The sequence below is a fragment of the Ovis aries genome, chromosome 2 (genome assembly GCF_016772045.2).
Source record: "Ovis aries strain OAR_USU_Benz2616 breed Rambouillet chromosome 2, ARS-UI_Ramb_v3.0, whole genome shotgun sequence".
Classification (NCBI taxonomy): domain Eukaryota; kingdom Metazoa; phylum Chordata; class Mammalia; order Artiodactyla; family Bovidae; genus Ovis; species Ovis aries.
Window position 1 is genome coordinate 106549238 of NC_056055.1, and position 21153 is coordinate 106570390.

The following is a 21153-nucleotide window of genomic DNA, read 5'->3' on the forward strand; positions in this document are numbered from 1 at the left end:
GATCAAAATATGAAGACAGTTCTATTGCTGGCTCCCCTTCTCCCCTATTCTTATTTCAATATATTCTGGAAAAGTTCAGATTTGTAGAAATGTTTCCTATTCTTATAAATCTAATAGAAATTGTATAACACTCAGAACTATGACTTTTGGGTGGATCATTTAAGTCTTAGCCCCACGAATACAGCAAAGTATATATGTTATAAAGCAAATATGTTATAAAGAACAGATATGTTATATTTGTTCTCTTCTTTCACCACTTTTATTTTCAATGAATAGAAGACATACTTTTAATGAAAGTAGAATGATTTATTAGAAGTTAAAGCTCAAAGTATACATTTAAAACCAGTATAATATTGATGTTGTCAGTTTAAACAGGCATATGACTAGTGTTACAATAAGAAATATTTTGCATTAGTATCTTGAGTTATTCGAATGATGATTACTAGAAAATTGAGGCAGAGGGATATGGTGTTTTACTCTAGATATGTGGGAATCAGGAAAGGCAGCTATAACAGGCCTGTCTTATTAGGACTAATTTATCACGTCATGCTGGCTCCAGTCATGAATTATGCCAATGTTGAGCAAAACTGTCATCCCCAATTCATATCAGTTGCAAATATTACATTCTAAGGAAAGTGTAACTTGGTAAGTACTGAGTTGTAGCTTTTCAAAGTCAGAAAAGTTGGATGTAATTGCTCATATTGATTATGGTAAGTAGTCATTCCTTGCTAAAAGAGTACCATTTTTAAAATAAATTATAAAGCATCCTTTTTATGCAAAAATGAAACTATAGATAGGTCCTTATATACTAGAATATTATATGGGTAGTTTTAAATATCTAAATTGGAAAAGTTAGATGTCAAAATATGTTTCCATCTTTGCAGCTACATATATCAGACTGTAGAGTTCTTTTGTACCTCCTCTAGAGTGTTTGGAGGGGGGCAGAGAAAAGAGGTAAGATTAAAGTCCTCTTTATCTGACAATAAACTATAAAAGTCAAATGTTTGCTTAAAGAGGGGATTCAAGTTACTAATTAAAAATAAGATTTTTAGATCTTCAGATTTTTACTTATCCATCCTACCTCCCATTGTTATTGAGAGTTGGCTGTATTTTCTTTCTTTTACTCCCTGACCTGATTCAAAGATATCCTGGAGCATTCCAGAAGTATTGAATTCACTGTTCTGAAAGGGGCACATACTGTTGTCAGGGAGCATGGAACTAAACCATTCAAAGTGACTTTGGTTCCAGAATTCTGCTTCTGTACTTTTATGAACATCACCCAGGCTCTCAGCAAGCAGCTGTTGCCTAATAACAAAATCTAATTCTCTCTTTACCAGAGTACCCTTAGGACATAAGTAGGCATGGAAGGACATTGAACTACACTTGTAGGTGCAGGGAAATGAGGAGAAGTATATTTTAATTAATATTCTACACTTGCTTTCATTGACTGATAAATAATCAATGTCAGTTTGGTTGTTTAACCAACGAAAATATAATCAAAAGAGCATCCTAGTAGATGTTTTTATATAGAACTCACCTACATGAGTCATATTTCAGCCAGGTCTTAGAATGACTCTTGCCATGATTTTTTAGTGCTAGCAATCAGAAAGTACCTATGGAGGTTGATTATTTTTTCCCCCTCACTGGAGCACTGTCATCAGATGTATTATTTGGGTTTATTTAAGCCTGAGAAGTAAATTAATTACGTTCGATGTTATGTTTAAATGTAAGCGGTGTTTATTTTAAGTACCTGAGATAAGATGTATATAATTGTTCAGTATTGTAATAAATCTACTTTTCCATAATTTCTAGTTCTGTACTTAACATTTTGATAGCAAGCATCATTAAAATATTATAAAAATAAGAATACTTACAGCCACAGGGAGCAAGATTCTCCAAAGGACATCGTTCATGTCACGGATATGGGTAACCAAACTCCACAGCAGCTGCTGGCAGTGGCTCATGGGGTGGGGGAGAACTTCTGCACAGTTTGTGGTACGATTGTCTAGCACGCTGCTGTTATATGCATGACGTTGTGATCTCAGCTGTATGTAAAGTCTTGATCTTGTGCATGAGCTTGTGTACCTTGTGGCAGGTGACCACATTCTAGTAAAGGAATGTGCTAAAAACCATCTGTTTATATTAGGCCATATTTCCCCTGCATGTACAAGTTACGTGTGTGATTTTATTCCCCAGCATTATTATAATAAAGTAATTTTACTTATAAACCAGTAACTTATTCCACTGAGTAATAAATGTTTTCTTGACATAGTTATTTGTAAATTTAGAGGCTGAAATTGGTAGTGAACATGGTTTAACTTTATGTTATAGGCTTATTTTTGTTTCTGTATATGTTTATAAATTTTTAAAATAATATCCTCATTAAAGTGAAGTCACTCAGTCATGTCCGACTCTTTGCAACCCCGTGGACTGTAGCCCACCAGGCTTGTCTGTCCGTGGAATTTTCCAGGCAAGAGTACTGGAGTGGATTGCCATTTCCTTCTCTAGGGGATCTTCCTGATCCAGGGATCAAACCTAGGTCTCCCGCATTGCAGGCAGACGCTTTACCGTCTGAGCCATCAGGGAAGCACCAATATCCTCACTGGGGTCAGGTAAAGAAGTCTTTTTAAACACTATATAAGCACATTTTTCCTGTGTTCATGTAGAAAGGGCCACATGCATACAGTTATATGTATTTTATTGGACAGATCTGGGATAAAATCTATTATAAGAAACATTTTAAATTTTACCTACGCATATATTTTAGATGTAAATGTGTAAGCAAATTATTTTCAAGGGATCATCTTTTTGTTGTTGGACCAGGTAAAATATAAACAGGAAATTTGGAGGAGTTCTCCATTATAGAAAAGGACTTGGGTGTTTGTACTCAATTTTTACATTGTCTCATGTATAAAATCTTACCTTTTTGTTCCAATATACAGCACCAAAATGTTCATTGCCATGACTTCATACCATAGAAGCAGTGATGAACAGTAACTATTTTCCTGGAGGTAGAAAACTCTGATATCATCAGGAAGTACACATTTCCCAAATGTATTTTTTGGAATAATTATTCCACAAGATAATGGACACAGTCAAGAGATTTCCCAAGTCTAATAAATTTGATCATGATAAGTTACAATTAGTTGGCTTATTTAAAGAATAACTTTTCAAAGACTTTATAATATATTGATGCCCATTGTGAATATCTAAGAGGAAAGTGTTGTGAGTGAGATTTTTTGTCATAGTCTCTTTTTGGCGAGGTGGGGTGGAGGGCTATAAAGTAACATTCTGGGGAACACATTCTGAGGTATGCTAGGGTAGATTATCTGTAGTCTTAACTCTGTGTGAATGTGTTTCTAAATGAATTAATAAACCTGGATTAAATGATGGAAATACCCTATTATTCACTGACAGCTATATGATGTTTGTTTTATCTGTAATCTCCTTTCCTATTTAAAGTCTATGGATCTATAAGTTTTTGTTCTCTTTCCTTTGGTCTGATAGTATTAATTACAATAATAATAATAATAAAACAGAGTTGAGTCTAGACAACCAAGAGTTTTATTCATGTTCTATATTTTGATTGTAGTCAAACATGTTAAGTGTGGAAAATTAAGGGTAGGACATCAAACCTGTTAGCAATATTGTATTCAAATAACTACCTCTAGACACTGATTAAGTACTTGTGTCAATAACTTGGAACAGATCATTCATCAGCATACCCTTGGTGTCTCATTCTCTATACTAACTCTGTTAAATCTCCTGCAACAGGGGTATTCCCAGGGAAGATTGACAGGCCACAAAAGATGCTTTTTAGTTTGGCAAATGTGCCGCTTTTTGGGGTTTTATCCCAGCTCTGCAGGCCTTGAAGTTTGACTTTATCTTTTCACTGAAGTTAGAGCAGTCTCTTAGGAATAAACTTAAGCCATATAGTAGAACCTGAGCCAGTTTGACAGTCAGATGGGTGTACTTTAAACAGTGCCTCATAGCACAGAGAGAGAATGCCTAAGCTCTTAGCTAATGTCACAAACTAAAATGTGTCTAGGAATGATTGGGTCCTCACTCCCCTTCACTGTGCTGCTCTACTCAGTACCACATTTTATGATGTACCTTTAGTACCCACTTTCCCTGTATGGTTCATCTAGGTGTTTTTGGCTTGAAAGAACAAAGACCCTAATAATGGTTTAAGCCGTATAAATTTATTTGCTTCAGAAGACACCCAGGATGGGTATCCCAAAGTTGTTTCAGTGATACAGTGGGAGCTCAATGTGTTGACTGGCTACCACTACTCAAGGCATCACATTCTCATATGAAAGTACCCTCAGCACAAAGATCAGCGGCAAACTCCTCAAATTCCTTATGCTGATTAAGGAGAAAAAATTCTTTTCTGGAGCCTTCAGTATGCTTCTGCTCATGTCTTATGACCCAAACTGAATCACATGAACACCTCTAGACCAGTGGAGAACAGAAGAGAAAGGGTTATGCAATTGGCTTAGACTTAACATGATTTAGAAACTGTGGCTGAGATGCTAGAAGCAGTGAAAGAGCAAAACGGCCTTTGAGCAGGCTTCCAAGAGTCTGCAGCAGTGTTTTCACTAGTGAGCCACTCGAAAAATGTGTGATTCTGCTTCCCTTGTTCCTGGGGCTTTGCTGGTTTAGAGACATTAATAGTCAAGGCAAGAGTATCGACACCAGAGACACAACAATTCAAATTGCTTACAGAGACCACCCTCTTGCTGTTTTAGGTCCTCCTGCCACTGAACAAGTAGACCTAAAGGGAGGAAGAAAAGGTACAAGCGTAGATAATTATTCTGTGGTTGAAGTGACTATACTTAATTACCAGAAGGCAATAGTTACTGCTACACAGTGTGGAAAAACGAAAGAATATAAGCAGAACTCAGGAGAGTTCCTTCCAGTTCCACTATTGTGAAAGTTATTTTTTTTTAAATCCCTATAGTCCTAAATGGGTAGGATTTAAATCCCATCACTTAGATACCTCAATAGATAAAGGCCCTCAACAGCCAGCTCCATTCTTCAGGAGTTGAGTATAGATTATCGCAAGCTAATCATGTTGCTTTCATTCCCTTTGGCTTCCATGACATCCATGTAATGCAGCGCCAACCTATGAGATTGGAAGAAAGAATACTGTGTGCTGTCTGTGCACACGTGTACTTCTGGACATGGGTGTATAGGGATGGAGTGATAGAAACACCTCTGACCACCTTGCAGCCATGTAGGTTGTTAACACACCCAGAAAGACACACTGGAAAGAAAGAATTGGGTCTGTGTTCTGTGTGTGAGCCTAAAAATCCTAGAGCCTTAGTAATTTGGGACTTCTTATACGAGGCAATAAATCACTGTACATTTTTTGAATTGAGGTTCCTGCTCTTTGTAGTTAAAACCTACTAATGCTACATAATCATCATCACCCAAACTCATAGGAGTTTGACATGTAATTCTGAGCCAAGTTTTTTCAGAAAAAATAGACATTGCTGGTTCTCATTAGCAAATTAATTTTATCTTCAGTTTGCTGATGAGAATTTATTTAGAGCAAAAAGAGCTTGTTGACAATGAGAGGAATCCCTTACCATATATACCTTCTCTATAAAAAAATATATATATACTCAAAAGACCTAAAATGCTCTCATTCATTAGCAAAATCCCTTTACCTTGATCATCGTTAGAGTCAAAGTACAAAAAAACTCTGCCTCTCAGACACTGAATATTAATTAACCTCTGTCTAGATAACTTAATAACCTTCTACCTGGTACAGCTAGTCAAGTCATACTAAACTAAAGTTAGTCATACATAACTAAGCATTTAGTCATACTAAACGTTAAAACTGTCTTAAGGGCAACATGATGTATATGTCGGTATGTGCGTATGTATGTATGTTTCTGTCTGTTTCAACCGGATCTGTCATGTGTTGGTTTTGTCTGGTGTCTACTAGGTCAACTTTATTTTACACTTTGTCCTGACCCTGCTGTATCTTTGACCATCCTCCCATACCCTCCCCTGTCTCCCAAGTCATTCCCACACGTGGTTTAGAATCAGTCTGCAGAAGGACATTTATAGACTTGGCATAAACCTTTCAGAAGCTTCAGAGAAAATTAGTTTCCCAGGCCCCTTTCTAGTCTGTATCTAATTGAAAAAGATTCAGGACTAGAGTATTCCATAGTTTATTCATCACCCAAACCACCTGATGGGCTTTGCTTTTGTTTTCCTCTGTATGTTACGTCGCTCAGCTGTGTCCAACTCTTTGCGACCCCATGGACCATACAGTCCGTGGAATTCTCCAGGCCAGAATACTAGAGTGGGTAGCCTTTCCCTTCTCCAGGGGATCTTCCTGACCCAGGAATCAAACTGGGGTCTCCTGCATTGCAGGCACATTCTTTACCAACTGAGCTATGAGAGAAGCCCTCTGTATGTTATAGGAAGTACTAATTTGCTACTGGAGTAAAAGCATACTGAAATTAATGCACAGTGTACTGAGGACTAAGAATTAGAGGAAAGAATAAAATTAGTATATTTTAATTAGAATATTTTTGACACCACAGCACTCATACTTCATATTTTAAAATAGGAAATGCTAAAAATTAGGGAGATTTTTTTCTTTGTATGAATTTAGTTACCAATTTAGATAAATGTTCCTAGAAACTGCAGTATTGTATTTATAGTTTAAATACATTTCCAAGAAAATTCTGTTTGTCTTTTATTTCCTAATTATACCCTATCTGACCAGCTTGACACCTCTCCAGTGTTCTTCTTTATCTGATGTAATCACAGTTTCAGTGAAACTTGACATCGCTTTCTAGATTTAAGTTCTCAGCTTTACCATTAGAAGTAGTTGTCTCCCCTGAATGTCTTTCCTGAATTTGAAATTGTTGCTACCAGTGTCACAGTAGATGTCACTCAAATATGACGGCTTTATCAGAAATTGAAAGGACAATATTTCCTCAATTATTGGATATCATCAGTTGCACACCATCTATCAATTTAATTGCAGCTTTGAAATATGGAAGTATTAAAGAAACACTATGCATTTTCAACCAGCTAGTTATAGTGTACATTTATCCATAAGATTATGTAACGTTTTTCCCTTTCATAAGATTTTTAGAGATACCTTCTATATAATAAAAGTCTTAAGCTCTTTCTGAACCACTTATTAGCAAAAATATAAATATAATTAAATATATCATTAGAATGACATGTCGCTTTTTATTTTTGGAATAGTGATTTCAACCTTTATGAGTTTATAATTTGAGGTGTTCATGGTGCACCTATCTAACTCATAGGTTTTAGATATACTTTTTTTTCTTTTTTATGTTACAATTGTCTTTTCTCCCCGCTGTTTGAATTATATAATCCTTATAAGTTTACAGTTTCTCTTGAAAGTTACCTGGAAGCTTTATACAGAAAGAGTTGAGCATTCATTCAACAGATATTTATTAAGTATCTCTGCACTTCCTAGGCATATAACTTTGGCCTCTGGCAAATTATTTACACCTTCTGTGCTTCAATTTCCCCAACTCCAAAATGGGAATAATAGTAGTATGTATATCATGGAGGTGTCATGAAGATTTAATGAAATAGTATGTGTTAAATGCTTAGTGCTCACCAAACTGTAGCTTTATTTTATACTAGAAGCACAACTGCACACACCATAGTATCAGCAGCAGGTACTGCTCTAGGCTTAGGGGTTCTTTGTCTCCTGGAACTTTTCAGTTGTAGTAGATAAATATTTTACACCTGAGTAATGGTCCTTCATCAAGTATGTATCAGAAATACCAGCATCTTCCAGCTTTAGATAGTGATAAACTTTGCCTTTAATTTTGTTTTCTGACATGTGATGAGCAGTTTTTGCATATTTTAATAATAGTGTTATTAACCAGTAACTTTTTGGTTCAATGGTAATGCTTAATCTTTTAAAAGACATTTTAAGCAATAAATCAAGGTACATACAGCATTATGCTCAAATTTAAACATGTTTGGCTGAAATAGTGGTAGGATGAACAGAGACTTCAGTTACATGAAAGAGTATGCACATGTGATGACAACAAAACTACCATTTAAACCCCAACTTCTCTAGTAATAAGATTTGGGTTTTTGAAAAATCTTTTTTTTTTTTTAATGTGCTTTTAAAAGTATTCATTTGTTCCCAGTCAGGAAAGCATTTAAAAAGTCTTGTTTATTTGAAAATTGCTTCAGAGCTGGTAAAATATATTTATAAATGTATATTCCAGATAATATAAAATTGTAAGTTTTATTTATCAAAGTCTGTCATTTAAATAGCTATATATGTATGTGTGTATGTATATTTCTGTAAATGCGCATATGGCAAGTGAAATGTTTGTGTGTGATTTTTATAAAGCAGGAATTCTAGACATAACGTTAGTGCTTAAATGTGTCACTTTGTCATTAGTTTGAAGTGTTAGTAACCATACCTTAACCTAATAGAGATTTATCTCCATATTTTGATTAATGCTATCTTTTTCTAATTTACAGACAGATTAGAGATAGCTTTTCTAGAAACTTACATAGCCTACCAGCAATTTTGTCAATATAATTACAATAATGATTGCTATATTTAACTTTTAGTAGTAATTTATCTCCTCTTAGGACAGAAAGCAAAGAAGAACTAAAGAGCCTCTTGATGAAAATGAAAGAGGAGAGTGAAAAAGTTGGCTTAAAGCTCAACATTCAGAAAACTAAGATCATGACATCTGGTCCCATCACTTCATGGGAAATAGATGGGAAACAGTGGAAAACAGTGACAGACTTTATTTTGGGGGGCTCCAGAATCACTGCAGATGGTGACTGCAGCCAAGAAATTAAAAGACACCTAAGTCCTTGGAAGAAAAGTTATGACCAACCTAGAGAGCGTATTAAAAAATAGAGTCATTCCTTTGCCAACAAAAGCCCAGCTAGTCAAGGCTATGGTTTTTCCAGTGGTCGTGTATGGATGTGAGAGTGGACTATAAAGAAAGCTGAGCGCCAAAGAATTGATGCTTTTGAACTGTGGTGTTGGAGAAGACTCTTGAGAGTCCCTTCGACAGCAAGGAGATCCAGCCAGTCCACCCTAAAGGAAATCAGTCCTGAATATTCATTGGAAGGACTGATGTTGAAACTGAAACTCCAATACTTTGGCCACCTAATGTGAAGAACTGACTCATTTGAAAAGACCTTGATGCTGGGAAAGATTAAAGGCAGGAGAAGACGGGGGCGACAGAGGATAAGATGGTTGGATGGCATCACTGACTCAACAGACATCAGTTTGAGTAAACTCCGGGAGTTGGTGATGGACAGGGAGGCGTGGCATGCAGTCCATGAGGTCACAAAGAGTCAGACATGACTGAGGGACTGAACTGAAGTGAACTGAGTAATTTATCACTTTGGAAGTAACGTCATCTTCATGCAGTGGTCTGTCCCAGTGACGGGTGTGACTCCTGGTGACTCTTAGAACTCACAGATACAGCTTGCTTTCTGTTTGAAGCTGTTAGAACCAATGAATAGGAACTTTGTAGTGTTATTTGAAACCTTAGACAACGAAGTTCATGTTATTTTTGTCTGATGGCATTGCTTTCTCTCCTATGAAAAAGAAACAGAGAGATCTGTCCTCCACCTCGCCTCCATTTTTCCTGGACTCCATTAGAGATGATTTTCCATTTTTCTTTTTATTTTCTTTGAACTATCCCTGCTTTTTTTGAGTTTCCTGTTGACATTTTCTAATAGCCACAAATAATTTAGGGTGTAGGTGTGACTGTTCTTAGCAGTTCCTCAGCATTGTGTACTTTCATGTACCAAAAGCCCTCCATAAATTGTTTTCGGAGACTAAAATCCTTGCCAACTCAAACAGGTCCATGAGTAAGCTGACTTCAGTCCATATTCCATACTCATGACTTTTCATCATCTTCCAGACAGAATATGGGGTTCTGACCAATTCCAGTTAGAGAACTTTAAAAATTTGGTCAGAGCTTTTCCTTTAGTCTTTTCAATCTATTGACTAGATTAACGATAATTAAATTACCATGAGTAAAAGTATTGTGTGACATTTCTGAAGTTACATGCTGAAGGACAGTGTTGTACACCAGAGAGTGGCATAGCTAAACTTAGTGGGTAGAATGAAACGAAATGACAGCATAAAAACATGGATACCTAGCTTTAAAACTTGCCCTTTAAGTAATATAATCTTTATTTTACTTCAGCTAAAATACAAAGTGTTGATATTTTAATTTGCAGAATATATATCCCTAGAAGAATTTTTCCATTTTTCCTAGTGTTTTTTCCATTAACTATAGTGCCCATGTTCTCTAAATAAACAGGAAGAATGAGAAATTCTGCGCTGGCTAATATTAATAGATTTTACATTTTTATTGGCAATTATGATAGCACTAGAAAAAGGAAAAATAGTGTCAGAGCTGTCATCTTAGCCACTGCTGCTGCTATTTTCAAATAAGACAATGGGAATACTCTGACTGGGGGAAGGGCTTCCCCTGATGTGCTAACTTTTTTTAGAAATAATTAAAATTTTAAAATTAAAGCTTTTATAATATATCTTATTCTTATGTTTTTTTTTTGTATGAAAATGTTACATTTCAATTGCTCATTTCCCTGTGATTAAAATGTACACTTGACTATTAATAGATCAGTTCCATATTGAAACAAAAATTAGAAATCTAGATTGAAGTATTTCATTTTATAAATATTTATTGTTAAAATTTAAGGATTGTTATTCTAAAAGCTTTCAAATGTCCTTTTAAAAAGGAAATCAAATACGGTCTCCAGTTTGCTTTCTGTTGTAATGCTCAAAGGACAGATTTATTACCTGAAAAGTAGTAGCTGTAATACTTGTTTTTTACATTTTCTACAACAGCAAGTTTGAACAAAGCTAGTTAAAGCAAATTTTTTCACTAAATTTCTTTCCTAAGTTGTTCTTTAGGAAAACACATTAAAGATACTCCCTAGTATGTCAGTTTTGTTTTATTAGTAATTTTTTCTATTGATACCAACTGTTACACAATGTTTCTGCCAAGTGTCTGGGCCAATTGCCAGTACTTTCAGTACTAGTATTCAGCACTTAAAAAAATAAAATATTAAGACTTTATCATTTAAAGCAGTTTTAGGTTCACAGCAGAAGTCAGTACTTTACATGCCTAGTTTCCTAGAATTCACTTTGTCCCCAGATATATATTTTTTGGTTCTGAACATATATATAGTAGATTTTTGCCTTTGAAGTACACTATGGGTAGTAATGATTTTATTTTTAAAAATAGAGAAAAACATGTCGCTCGCTCAGTCACTCAGTCGTGTCCGACTCTGAGATCCCACGGACTGTAGCCTACCAGGCTCCTCCCTCCACAGGATGCTCCAGGCAAGAGTACTGCAGTGGGTTGCCATTTCCTTCTCCAGAAATAGAGAAAAACATGAGTTTAATACAATAGAAGAAAAGCAAAGGATGTATATCTTAAAACAGAAATGGCTGTGTGAAAGAGCCATTCTTACAGTAATAAGAAAATGGGGACTGAGCTTCATTCAACACATCGTTCTTCAGTCTGAATGCCTTCTTAATATTGGTTTTAGCTATTTGCAGATGTTTTCTTAACTTACTTGTTTTTGCTACCTAAATAAACCTTATGTCTAAACAACTTACCACTCTAATTATATTGTTTAAGTCTTGGTGCTGTCATTTGCATAATAAATTTTAGTGACATACTCCAGGGAGGATGCTTTACAGAATTTCTTGATATATATATATGTATATAATCTTTGAATCACTGAAAGCATGTATTCTATTGAAAGCTTTAACATGAGATGAGATGAATTCACCTTAACTGCTCTTGGGTTTTCATTGCTGCTTACCATTCCTTTTGTTTGTTCCTAACGGATTTCCTGTTATACCCTCCACCACTGTTAATAGAAATCTTTACCATTTTGCTCAAGGAGCCAAGAGTTTGCTCTTGTCCAACTCTTTCTGGATGGCTTATCTTCCCTAAAAAGAAAACCAACATGCACTCTGTTTTTGTCTTTTAATGCTTTCTCCAAACACCTGTCTCTGAACCAGTACAGCCATCCTGTCCTCCAGACTGAGAAAGTATCTTAGACCCCACCTGTATTTTCGATCCTTTCCCCTGTTCTCCTCTACTTGCAGCTCCAATTATGTCCTCTTACTTTTTTGCCATTAATTTTGCCATTTTTTTCTCCTATGGCAACCCATTCCAGTATTCTTATCTGGAGAATCCCATGGACAGAGGAGCCTGATGGGCTACAATCCATGGGGTCACAAAGGATTGGATATGACTGAGCGACTAACACACACGTACTACTACGTTAAGTCAGTAGATTTGTATTCAATTTTCTCACCTTGCTCATGCCTTAGTTTTCTACTTTTCCCATTACTATGTGAAAAGGGACCCCTTGAAAGTCACTATTTTTATATATTCTTAAAGTGAAACTCTGATACTTGTTACTTTCTATCACTGAAAACCTAGCAGTATGTATTTGGGGGGGCAAGAAGTTCTAAGTTTCATCAGTTTAAATCAAACCACACACTGTTTATTTTCTTTGTGACACAGATGTCACAAGTCTTAACCTCTTCAGATGTCTCAATGTCTTAATCTTTTCTTCTTTCCTAAATAGCTTCATCTTTAGACCTAATATCTCTATCTCCCTTGGTTCTTCCTTATTTAACATAAAGTCTAACCTTCCTACAACCCACTCAGACCCTGGTTTCCTTTATTCGGATGGTTCTAGTTTGTCAATATGTCCCATAAAACGCAACACCCAGAATTGAACACTTATTTTACTATATCATGTGGATGATAATGAGCTACACCCTTCCTTTTTCTGGAAACTGTATTAATTTAGACTAGTACTGGGTCATGATTTCCTTGCTACCTATAAGACACAGACTCACAGAAGCACATATCTATACTGCTGAGAGTTCTAGTCCTGATTAATAACTATCATTAATGCTATAGAGTCTAGCATATTCCTCTGTCTATGGAATTCTCCACATTACCTACCATCTGAGAAACCTGTATTCAGGAAGCAACAGATTGGTTGCTGACATGAAACAACAGACTGGTTCAAAATTGGGAAAGCAGTACGTCAAGGCTGTATATTGTCACCCTGCTTATTTAACTTATGTGCAGGGTAAAAGTGAAAGTGAAGTCGCTCAGTCATGTCTGACTCTTTGCGACCCCATAGACTGTAGCCTACCAGGCTCCTCCCTCCATGGGATTCTCCAGGCAAGAGTACTGAGAGTGGGTTGCCATTTCCTTCTCCAGGGGATCTTCCCGACCCAGGGATCGAACCCTGGTCTCCTGCATTCCAGGCAGACACTTAAACCTCTGAGCCACCAGGGTACATCATGTTAAATGCTAGGCTGGATGAAGCACAAGCTGGAATCAAGAGTACCAGGAGAAATATCAATAACCTCAGATACACAGATGACACCATTCTTATGGCAGGAAGCTAAGAGGAACTAAAGAGCCTCTTGATGAAGGTGAAAGAGAAGAGTGAAAAAGCTGGCTTAGAACTCAGCATTCAAAAAATGAAGATCATGGCATCTGGTCCCATAACTTCATGGCAAATAGATGGGGAAAATGTGGAAACAGTGTCAGATTTCATTTCCTTGGGCTCCAAAATCACTGTGGATGGTGACTGCAGCCACAAAATTGAAAGGCTCTTGCTCCTTGGAAGAATAGCTGTAACAAACCTAGACAGGGTATTAAAAAGCAGAGACATCACTTTGCTGACAAAGGTCCGTCTAGTCAAAGCTATGGTTTTTGCAGTAGTCATGTACGGTTGTGAGACGTGGACTATAAAGACAGCTGAGTACCAAAGAATTGATGCTTTTGAACTGTGGTGCTGGAGAAGACTCTTGGTGATAGAATCCTTTGGCCAGCAAGGAGATCAAATCAGTCAATCCCTAAAGGAAATCCACCCTTTTGATTGATTTCGGCACCATTCTGAAGCTGGAGCTCCGATTCTTTGGCCACCTGATGCGAAGAGCTGACTCACTGGAAAAGATTCTGATGCTGGAAAAGATTGAGGGCAAGAGGAAAAGGGGGTGACAGAGAATGAGTTGATTGGATAGCAATCACCAACTCAATAGACATGAGTCTGAGCAAACTCTGGGAGATAGTGAAGGACAGGAAAGCCTGGCGTGCTGCAGTTCATGGGGTCGCAACTTAGTGATTAAACAACACCTCCAATATGGTCTAGGGATTCTTCTGTAACATTCTTCTGAAACTTTATTTAAAAATCAACAATACTTATACACGTATTAAACAAATGTATAGTTACTCAACAGAGTTCATGCTGTAGTTTCTTTTGTATTTACTGCTTACAAAACAAGATAGTTTTGGATGGTTGCCAGCTTGCTTATTGAAGACAATTGTAATCTGGTCCTATGCCTTTTTATGTTGTGTCATCTCTTAACCCTTCACTCCAACAGCCCTTCTGAAGTAATCTTCCTTTCCAGAGGAATCCCAGGCTTGAAACTGAGGCTGTCTTTCCTCAAAACCAACAGTGCTACTGGTTTCAAGTTTGTGTTGCTGGTTTTCAGGATTGTGTTTAAAACCATCTGCTTCCTCCTCTGCGTTTAATTGATTTTGGAGAACTCAAGTGAGATTATATGTTAAATTTTCAAACATGTAGTCCATAGAAAGAGGAAATGACCAATAATTTTATGATGCTTGCATAAAGCAAAGGCCAGTGTTTGTTTATAAGTGAGGAGCATCAAGCAATATTAAAAATGGCATATATCATATAATTAGAGAATTATATACTATTTAATAGATCACATTAGTTTTTTTATATTTTGTAAATTTTTAGAAAGTAAATTAGAATTAGTTTTGTATCTCTTAAATACTGATTTACAAGTAAGCTTGAATAAAGAACCTGTTCATTACTACTTAACTGACATGCCTTTGTCTTTGAATCACTTGGATTAAAATTAACACTGGAAATAACTTCTAATATTTTGTTACACTTTTTAAATGGATGAATTTTGGAAAAGAAATCAAACCTGACTTAATCTTGCTAAGTAGATTAATTAAATATACAGTCAACTCTCGATTGTTCAAACTAATGGAGGGAAGGATGGAAAACTCATTCCTATTTCCCTGGTTCCTACCCCCTCAGGCTATTGCTGAGAGCCTTACTGCAAACAGGTTCCTTGGCTTTCCTTTCCATCTTGACCATATTACATGCTCTAGCCTCCTATCCGGGTACAGTGCAGTCTGAAAGATGGCTTCCCACTGAGTTGACAGAGTCACATGTTCTCACACTTTGTTCTTTTTAAAGTCAGTGCTTTTTAAAATCAATGCTTTTAGGATTGCTTTTACACTTTTAAAATTCTCATGAAAATTTGATAACATTGCTAATATCCTATTATCTTGATGGCTCATAAAATTAATTTTGTATAAAAATCTTATCTTTTTGAATTACATTCTATAGATAATTATAACCTTTCAAAAGTGTAACCTCATGGTACCAAATTGCTCTAAAAATGTAATATAAAAATTTTATGGGAGTTTTTATAAAAATTCTTCCAACTCTTTGAGTTCCTAATGTATGCAGTGTTTCTGAGTACTGTGTCATTGTTTGTAAAGGGAAGAAATGCTGAAGGAATTTATGTGTGAAAACAGTATGTTACGTGTACATAATATGTCATTTTCTCTACCAATTAACTGCACACATTGTGCTATTATCCAGACATGAACATTCATGGGAATGCATGTATCTGGATAACTGTGAGTTGAAATAAACACACCTGCCTTTTATTTCAATAACTGCACATTCAAATCCACATGAGACATTTATTTGAATGTGACCTTCATATACATGAGAAAACATTGGTTTCAGTGTTTGATTTTTTTGTTGTTGCTGTTTTGTTGTTGTTGGTTTAAATCTAAAGTAGGGCACAACCTTATGGATAATGCTTCTCTGGGAGATTTGGCATGCAGAGAAAAGGAAATTCAAAGATAAACCCTATGAAAAACATTGAAATTGTTTTGTCTTACTATGTTTTGCCTCAGTGTGTATTGGAGCCAAATTCTTACAGAACGTGACAATACTTAAAGCCAAACTATATACAACCCATAAACTAGTCTAGGATTCTGCCCATTTTACTTTAAGTTAAATAACTTCACTATTATTCTTCCCCACCCCAGCCCCAAAAAATGCTAGTCTGTGATTTGGAGAATCCTTTTGTCTCAAGAATCTGTTTCCTTGAAAAGTGTGTTAGAATGTGTATCTGAACTTTCATGTTTTCCATTAGGCAATTGAAGTTTTCATTACAAGGCTTATTTTTAAAATCTGTGTAATAGTTATTCGTTACCCCTACCCATAACCCAGTTTAGGTGATATTTTTGGATACTTTTTTTTAATTGACATAAGTCAGAAAATTGAATCAGACTTTCTTTAGAAGTCTTAACTTTGAATTTCCTACTTTTCATTGCATGTAAACTGTCAACCATAAATAATAGTGTCAGTTCAAGTTTTAGCTTGTATTTTGCATGCAAAAGCTATGAACAGTCTGTCGATGCTGGAAAGACTCTATAGCTATTGTTTTGCTATTGCCTAATTGTTAAATTTATAAATGAAGACTGATTTTATTTATGTAGACTTGTCTTTCTGTCTTAGGGAGTGAACTACTTTATGTCCAAGGGCATCCTTGATGATTCACCAAAGGAAATAGCAAAGTTTATCTTCTGTACAAGGACACTAAATTGGAAAAAACTGAGAATTTATCTTGATGAAAGGTAAAAAAATGAATTTAATTTTTCATGAGAAAAGAGTTGAGGAATGCTTTTAATTAGTTAAGTTTTACTTTAAAAATCACAGTCATCTAGTTGTAAAATTGAGTGAAGACGGAAAAGATTCCTGTACCTTGCAAATCATTACTCTTGTGGACCTGAACTTGCCTGTGAGTTTACTGTTTACTGTTGTAAACATTAAAAAAAAGCCCAGGAAGTCCAACATCTTTGTGATAGCAAAGATCACAAAACCAAATATTTTTGAGAAAGTTGAAGCCTTTTTTCCTTAATAACTAGCCCTAAGATCTAAGTGTTTGGTAGCTAAAAGTTCTGAATTTTGAAATTGCCCATGCAAAAATCAAATAGACAAATTGTACTCATAAACACAAATCCTAGAGGTATAAGAGGTATATATTTGTGATACAGTACATGAAAAGTGTCATGTAAAAGTCTGAAAATTTGGAAAGTATGATTTAATAGTGTACTCTCCAGAGGCAGTGTCTGATGTGCTGTCCTGACTTGATAGTTATTCATTTATAATCTTGAATTCTGGGTATCAAGGACATAAAAATATTGTGATAATATTTTGATATGATATCACCATAAACTATGATTTTTAAAATTATAGATCACATAGTAATCTAAAGAATGTTGCAAAAATAGGTTTACCTTTTCATTATGATTCTCATTTTTGTTTAATTTCTCAGGATTTTCCAACAATTTGTATTTATTATATGCCAGGAACTTTGCTAGAATTTGCAGTGGGAAGTTGGTTAAAACATAATCCCTAGCCTTGAGGGGTGCACAGTCCAGCATATTGGTCACTGAAAAAAATTTCTTACATAAAGATGGTATCATTAACTCTTTTTGTCCTGAAATGCTGGGTACCGATGGATTGGCAGGTTTTTTTTGTTTTGTTTTGTTTTTTGGAAAAACCTGATTTTTCTGTAAATATTTTAGACTTTGAAGGACATATGATCTCTGTTGCAACTACTTATAACTATGCCATTGTGTCATCAAAGCAGACATGGACAATAAGTAAACAAATGAGAAAAGCTATGTTCTAATAAAGCTTTATTTAAAGAACAGCCCATGGGTCTCTGTTGTATTTGGCCCACTAGCTGTAGTTTGCCTGTCCCTGCCATAAGCAACTGGTAGAAATTAAGATTATGATCATATAATCACTGTTGAGTTTAATGAGGATTGAAGCATAATGTAACAAAGCATGATTGTGCTGTGCTTAGTCAGTCATGTCTGATCTTTGTGACCCCATGAACTGTAGCCCACCAGGCTCCTCTGTCCATGGGGATTCTCCAGGCAAGAATCTTCACAATCCAGGGACTGAACCCAGGTCTCCTGCATTGCAGGCAGATTCTTTATCATCTGAGCCACCAGGGAACCCCAAAGCATGATTATTGCAATGCTATTGATAATAAGTATATATGCACATATGTACACAAATTGTAAACAACCTAAATGTATTTCATTAGAATTATGTCCTTAGGATGGGATACTGTGGAGCCATTAGAATGAATGAGTTAGATCCATGTATAAAAACACAGAAAGCTGTTCATATTATACTATATGAAATAAGCAAAAGCAGATTCTTAAGGTATAGATAGACACTTTAAGAAGCTTCACATCAGCAGTTGTTACCTCTGGCAATGTGGATTGGTACAGAAAGTGTAGATTCTCCTTATTTTCAGAATTAAAAAGGTAAAGAATTCTGTTGATCATATGAAGTTAGCCAAGAAGAGTCTTGAAAAGAAGTTACATTTTTAATTCTGAAAAATTCATTTTTTCATTTCAGAATTAAAATTTCTAGTTTCATCTTGTTTTTTGTTCTATTCATGAAAGATTTTTTAAAATTGTTTAACTTGATAATCATACTTTGATTTTTTTTAACTTTTAAGACATATATGCTTTATAAGACTGGTAATAAATAGTAAAGTATTTTTATCCAAAAAGTAAATAATCTATGATGTTTCCCATCTTTTTTTAATAGAGAAAAGTTAACTAAAGCTGTACCTTTTCCTTTTTCTACTAGGAGAGATGTCTTGGATGACCTTGTAACACTGCATAACTTTAGAAATCAATTCTTACCCAATGCACTGAGAGAATTTTTTCGTCACATCCATGCCCCTGAAGAGCGTGGGGAGTATCTTGAAACACTTATAACAAAGTTCTCACATAGATTCTGTGCTTGTAACCCTGATTTAATGAGAGAACTTGGCCTTAGTCCTGGTAAGAATATATATAGTGAATTCCTTCCTTCTCCCATTCCCATCTCTGGGTAAAAATAGTAGTAAATGAGACATTTTCCTCACTCTGGGGAAAAAATGCTTCCCATAATTACAAATAGTTGTTTCATTGCTTCTAGCAGTGACTAGTTTGTCAAAGCTATTATTTACATGTAGTAAATATACTGTTTTAGGAGGAAAGTTACACTTAAGTATGTAAATTCTTACTTAAGCATTGGAAATTTTTTGCTAGTCTAATCAAAATCTTGAGGATTTATTTGTAAAGCTTTTAATAATACACATATTACATAGGTAACACCTAGAATTTTTCTACTAAAGTTTATTTTTGATATAACAGTTTTCACTCTGTGTGTGTATATGTATGTGTGCATGAGGTAGGCTGAGTCACCTATATATTTTTTCATGTGATGCAGCTTTATTTCTTTCTTCCTATCAAGAATGTTGTTCTTATCTTATTACAGAGATTGCCAAACCTTTTCCTAGCATACGAAATTTGTTGAACATGCTTGTGCAAGACAGTCTTTATTAAGACTGCAAGATTCTGGAAAAATAAACACCATAGTAGTAGTAGTAAGCAGTTGTAGCAAGAATCATGAGGATAACAATAAGCTTCAACTATTGCCCTGAAAATATATAGAGAAGAAAATTTTTTGCTGCATGGGCTCATGTTTAGCAATCTAAAGATTTACTTTTGAGATTAATACGTAAATTCCATAGAATTTTTTTAGACCTTTTATACATATCTTAAATAAGAATAATAATAATTTATGAGATGTTTACATTTTATTTTCTAATACCAAGTTAATACATTTTCTTGTTGTGTAAAATGCTTCCAAATTAGGTTTCTGTAAAAGCATATGTAAATAAATATCTTACTTTGTTTTAATAGGATATACTGAGAGTACAAATATATTTTATGGGTAGTTGAATGGGAATATCACATTTGAAAGCAAGAGAGAAATAAAACCAATTGTGAAATTTTTAAATTTAGAATGACTTTTCACTAAAAATTCCTAAATAATTTGAAGAAAATGCTCAATGAATTGGTGTTTGGATAATTGACATCCCTGTTTGCCCAGAAGACGAGGTTTCTAGGACATAAGACTTTCATCACCAAATTGGAAAAGGCCCAGGCAGTCCTCTTTAATTTTAATCTAAATCTTTTGGAATTATGAACACTTTTCCTTTGGGACCACTGTTTAATAACCAGCTAATAATTGGAGGTGTTTCTTTTTCCTTCCAGATGCTGTCTATGTACTGTGCTACTCTTTGATTCTACTTTCCATTGACCTCACTAGCCCTCATGTGAAGAATAAAATGTCAAAAAGAGAATTTATTCGAAATACCCGGCGTGCTGCTCAAAACATTAGTGAAGATTTCGTGGGGCACCTTTATGACAACATCTACCTTATTGGCCATGTGGCTGCATAAAGGCACAGTTGCTGGGACTTCAGCTTTTAACTGCAAACTAAAGCTACCCAAGGACCTATTTAGCAGATATGGGAGTGACATTAGTGCTGGTCATTCTAGCCTCTGTATACAATCAAGCTTGAGTGTACAACTCTTTTTCTTTTACTCTTTTCTTTTTTAGTGACTTCTTTGGGGAACTAAAGAATTTTGCAGAATTTTTCTTAATTTTGCTTATCATGTTTTGCACAAAGCAGAGCCATTGTCTGACACAGCTGTTAAGAATGTTAAACTGACGTTATATTCTAAAAAAGATGGTATATTTGTGCATTAGATTTTGCCTGAAAACTTTATTCATTTCCATTCTTTTTTAAAATACCATGTAATATGTACATATTTAACTAAAAATTTATAATCATAATTATTTTATTGTAAAGATTTTGACTAAAGCCTTTCCTTTTTCTCTCAAACTGAGTTCTGAGATTTATTTGATAAGAAATTATGACTGTCTTCATAAAAGTTGCATCTAACCTGGATAGAAACCGTACCAGCTTCACTTTCCAAACTTTGAAGAGTATATTTGTCTCTTGGCAAAATGGGCACTTATTTTTAAAACATAAATTCATCACCTGACTTCATTTTTAAAATTTCTGCCTTATTTAAGTCTGAAGTCCTTGAAACCATAGCAAAACACATTAAAATCTAAGGTCTCTACACAT

General features: G+C 35.2%; 1 protein-coding gene across 2 annotated transcripts in view; it reads left to right on the forward strand.

Annotated features, from left to right (window-relative positions):
* FBXO8 (F-box protein 8) overlaps positions 1-20904 on the forward strand; it is a 37920-nt gene extending 17016 nt beyond the window's left edge. For both annotated transcript variants that reach the window (XM_042243556.2, XM_004004454.6), the window contains exons 4-6: positions 16654-16772; positions 18814-19010; positions 20271-20904. In XM_042243556.2, coding sequence (XP_042099490.1) covers positions 16654-16772; positions 18814-19010; positions 20271-20458 — 504 coding nt within the window. In that variant the 3' untranslated portion in view covers positions 20459-20904. The remainder of the gene's footprint in view (positions 1-16653; positions 16773-18813; positions 19011-20270) is intronic.
* The last annotated feature ends 249 nt before the right edge of the window (positions 20905-21153 follow it).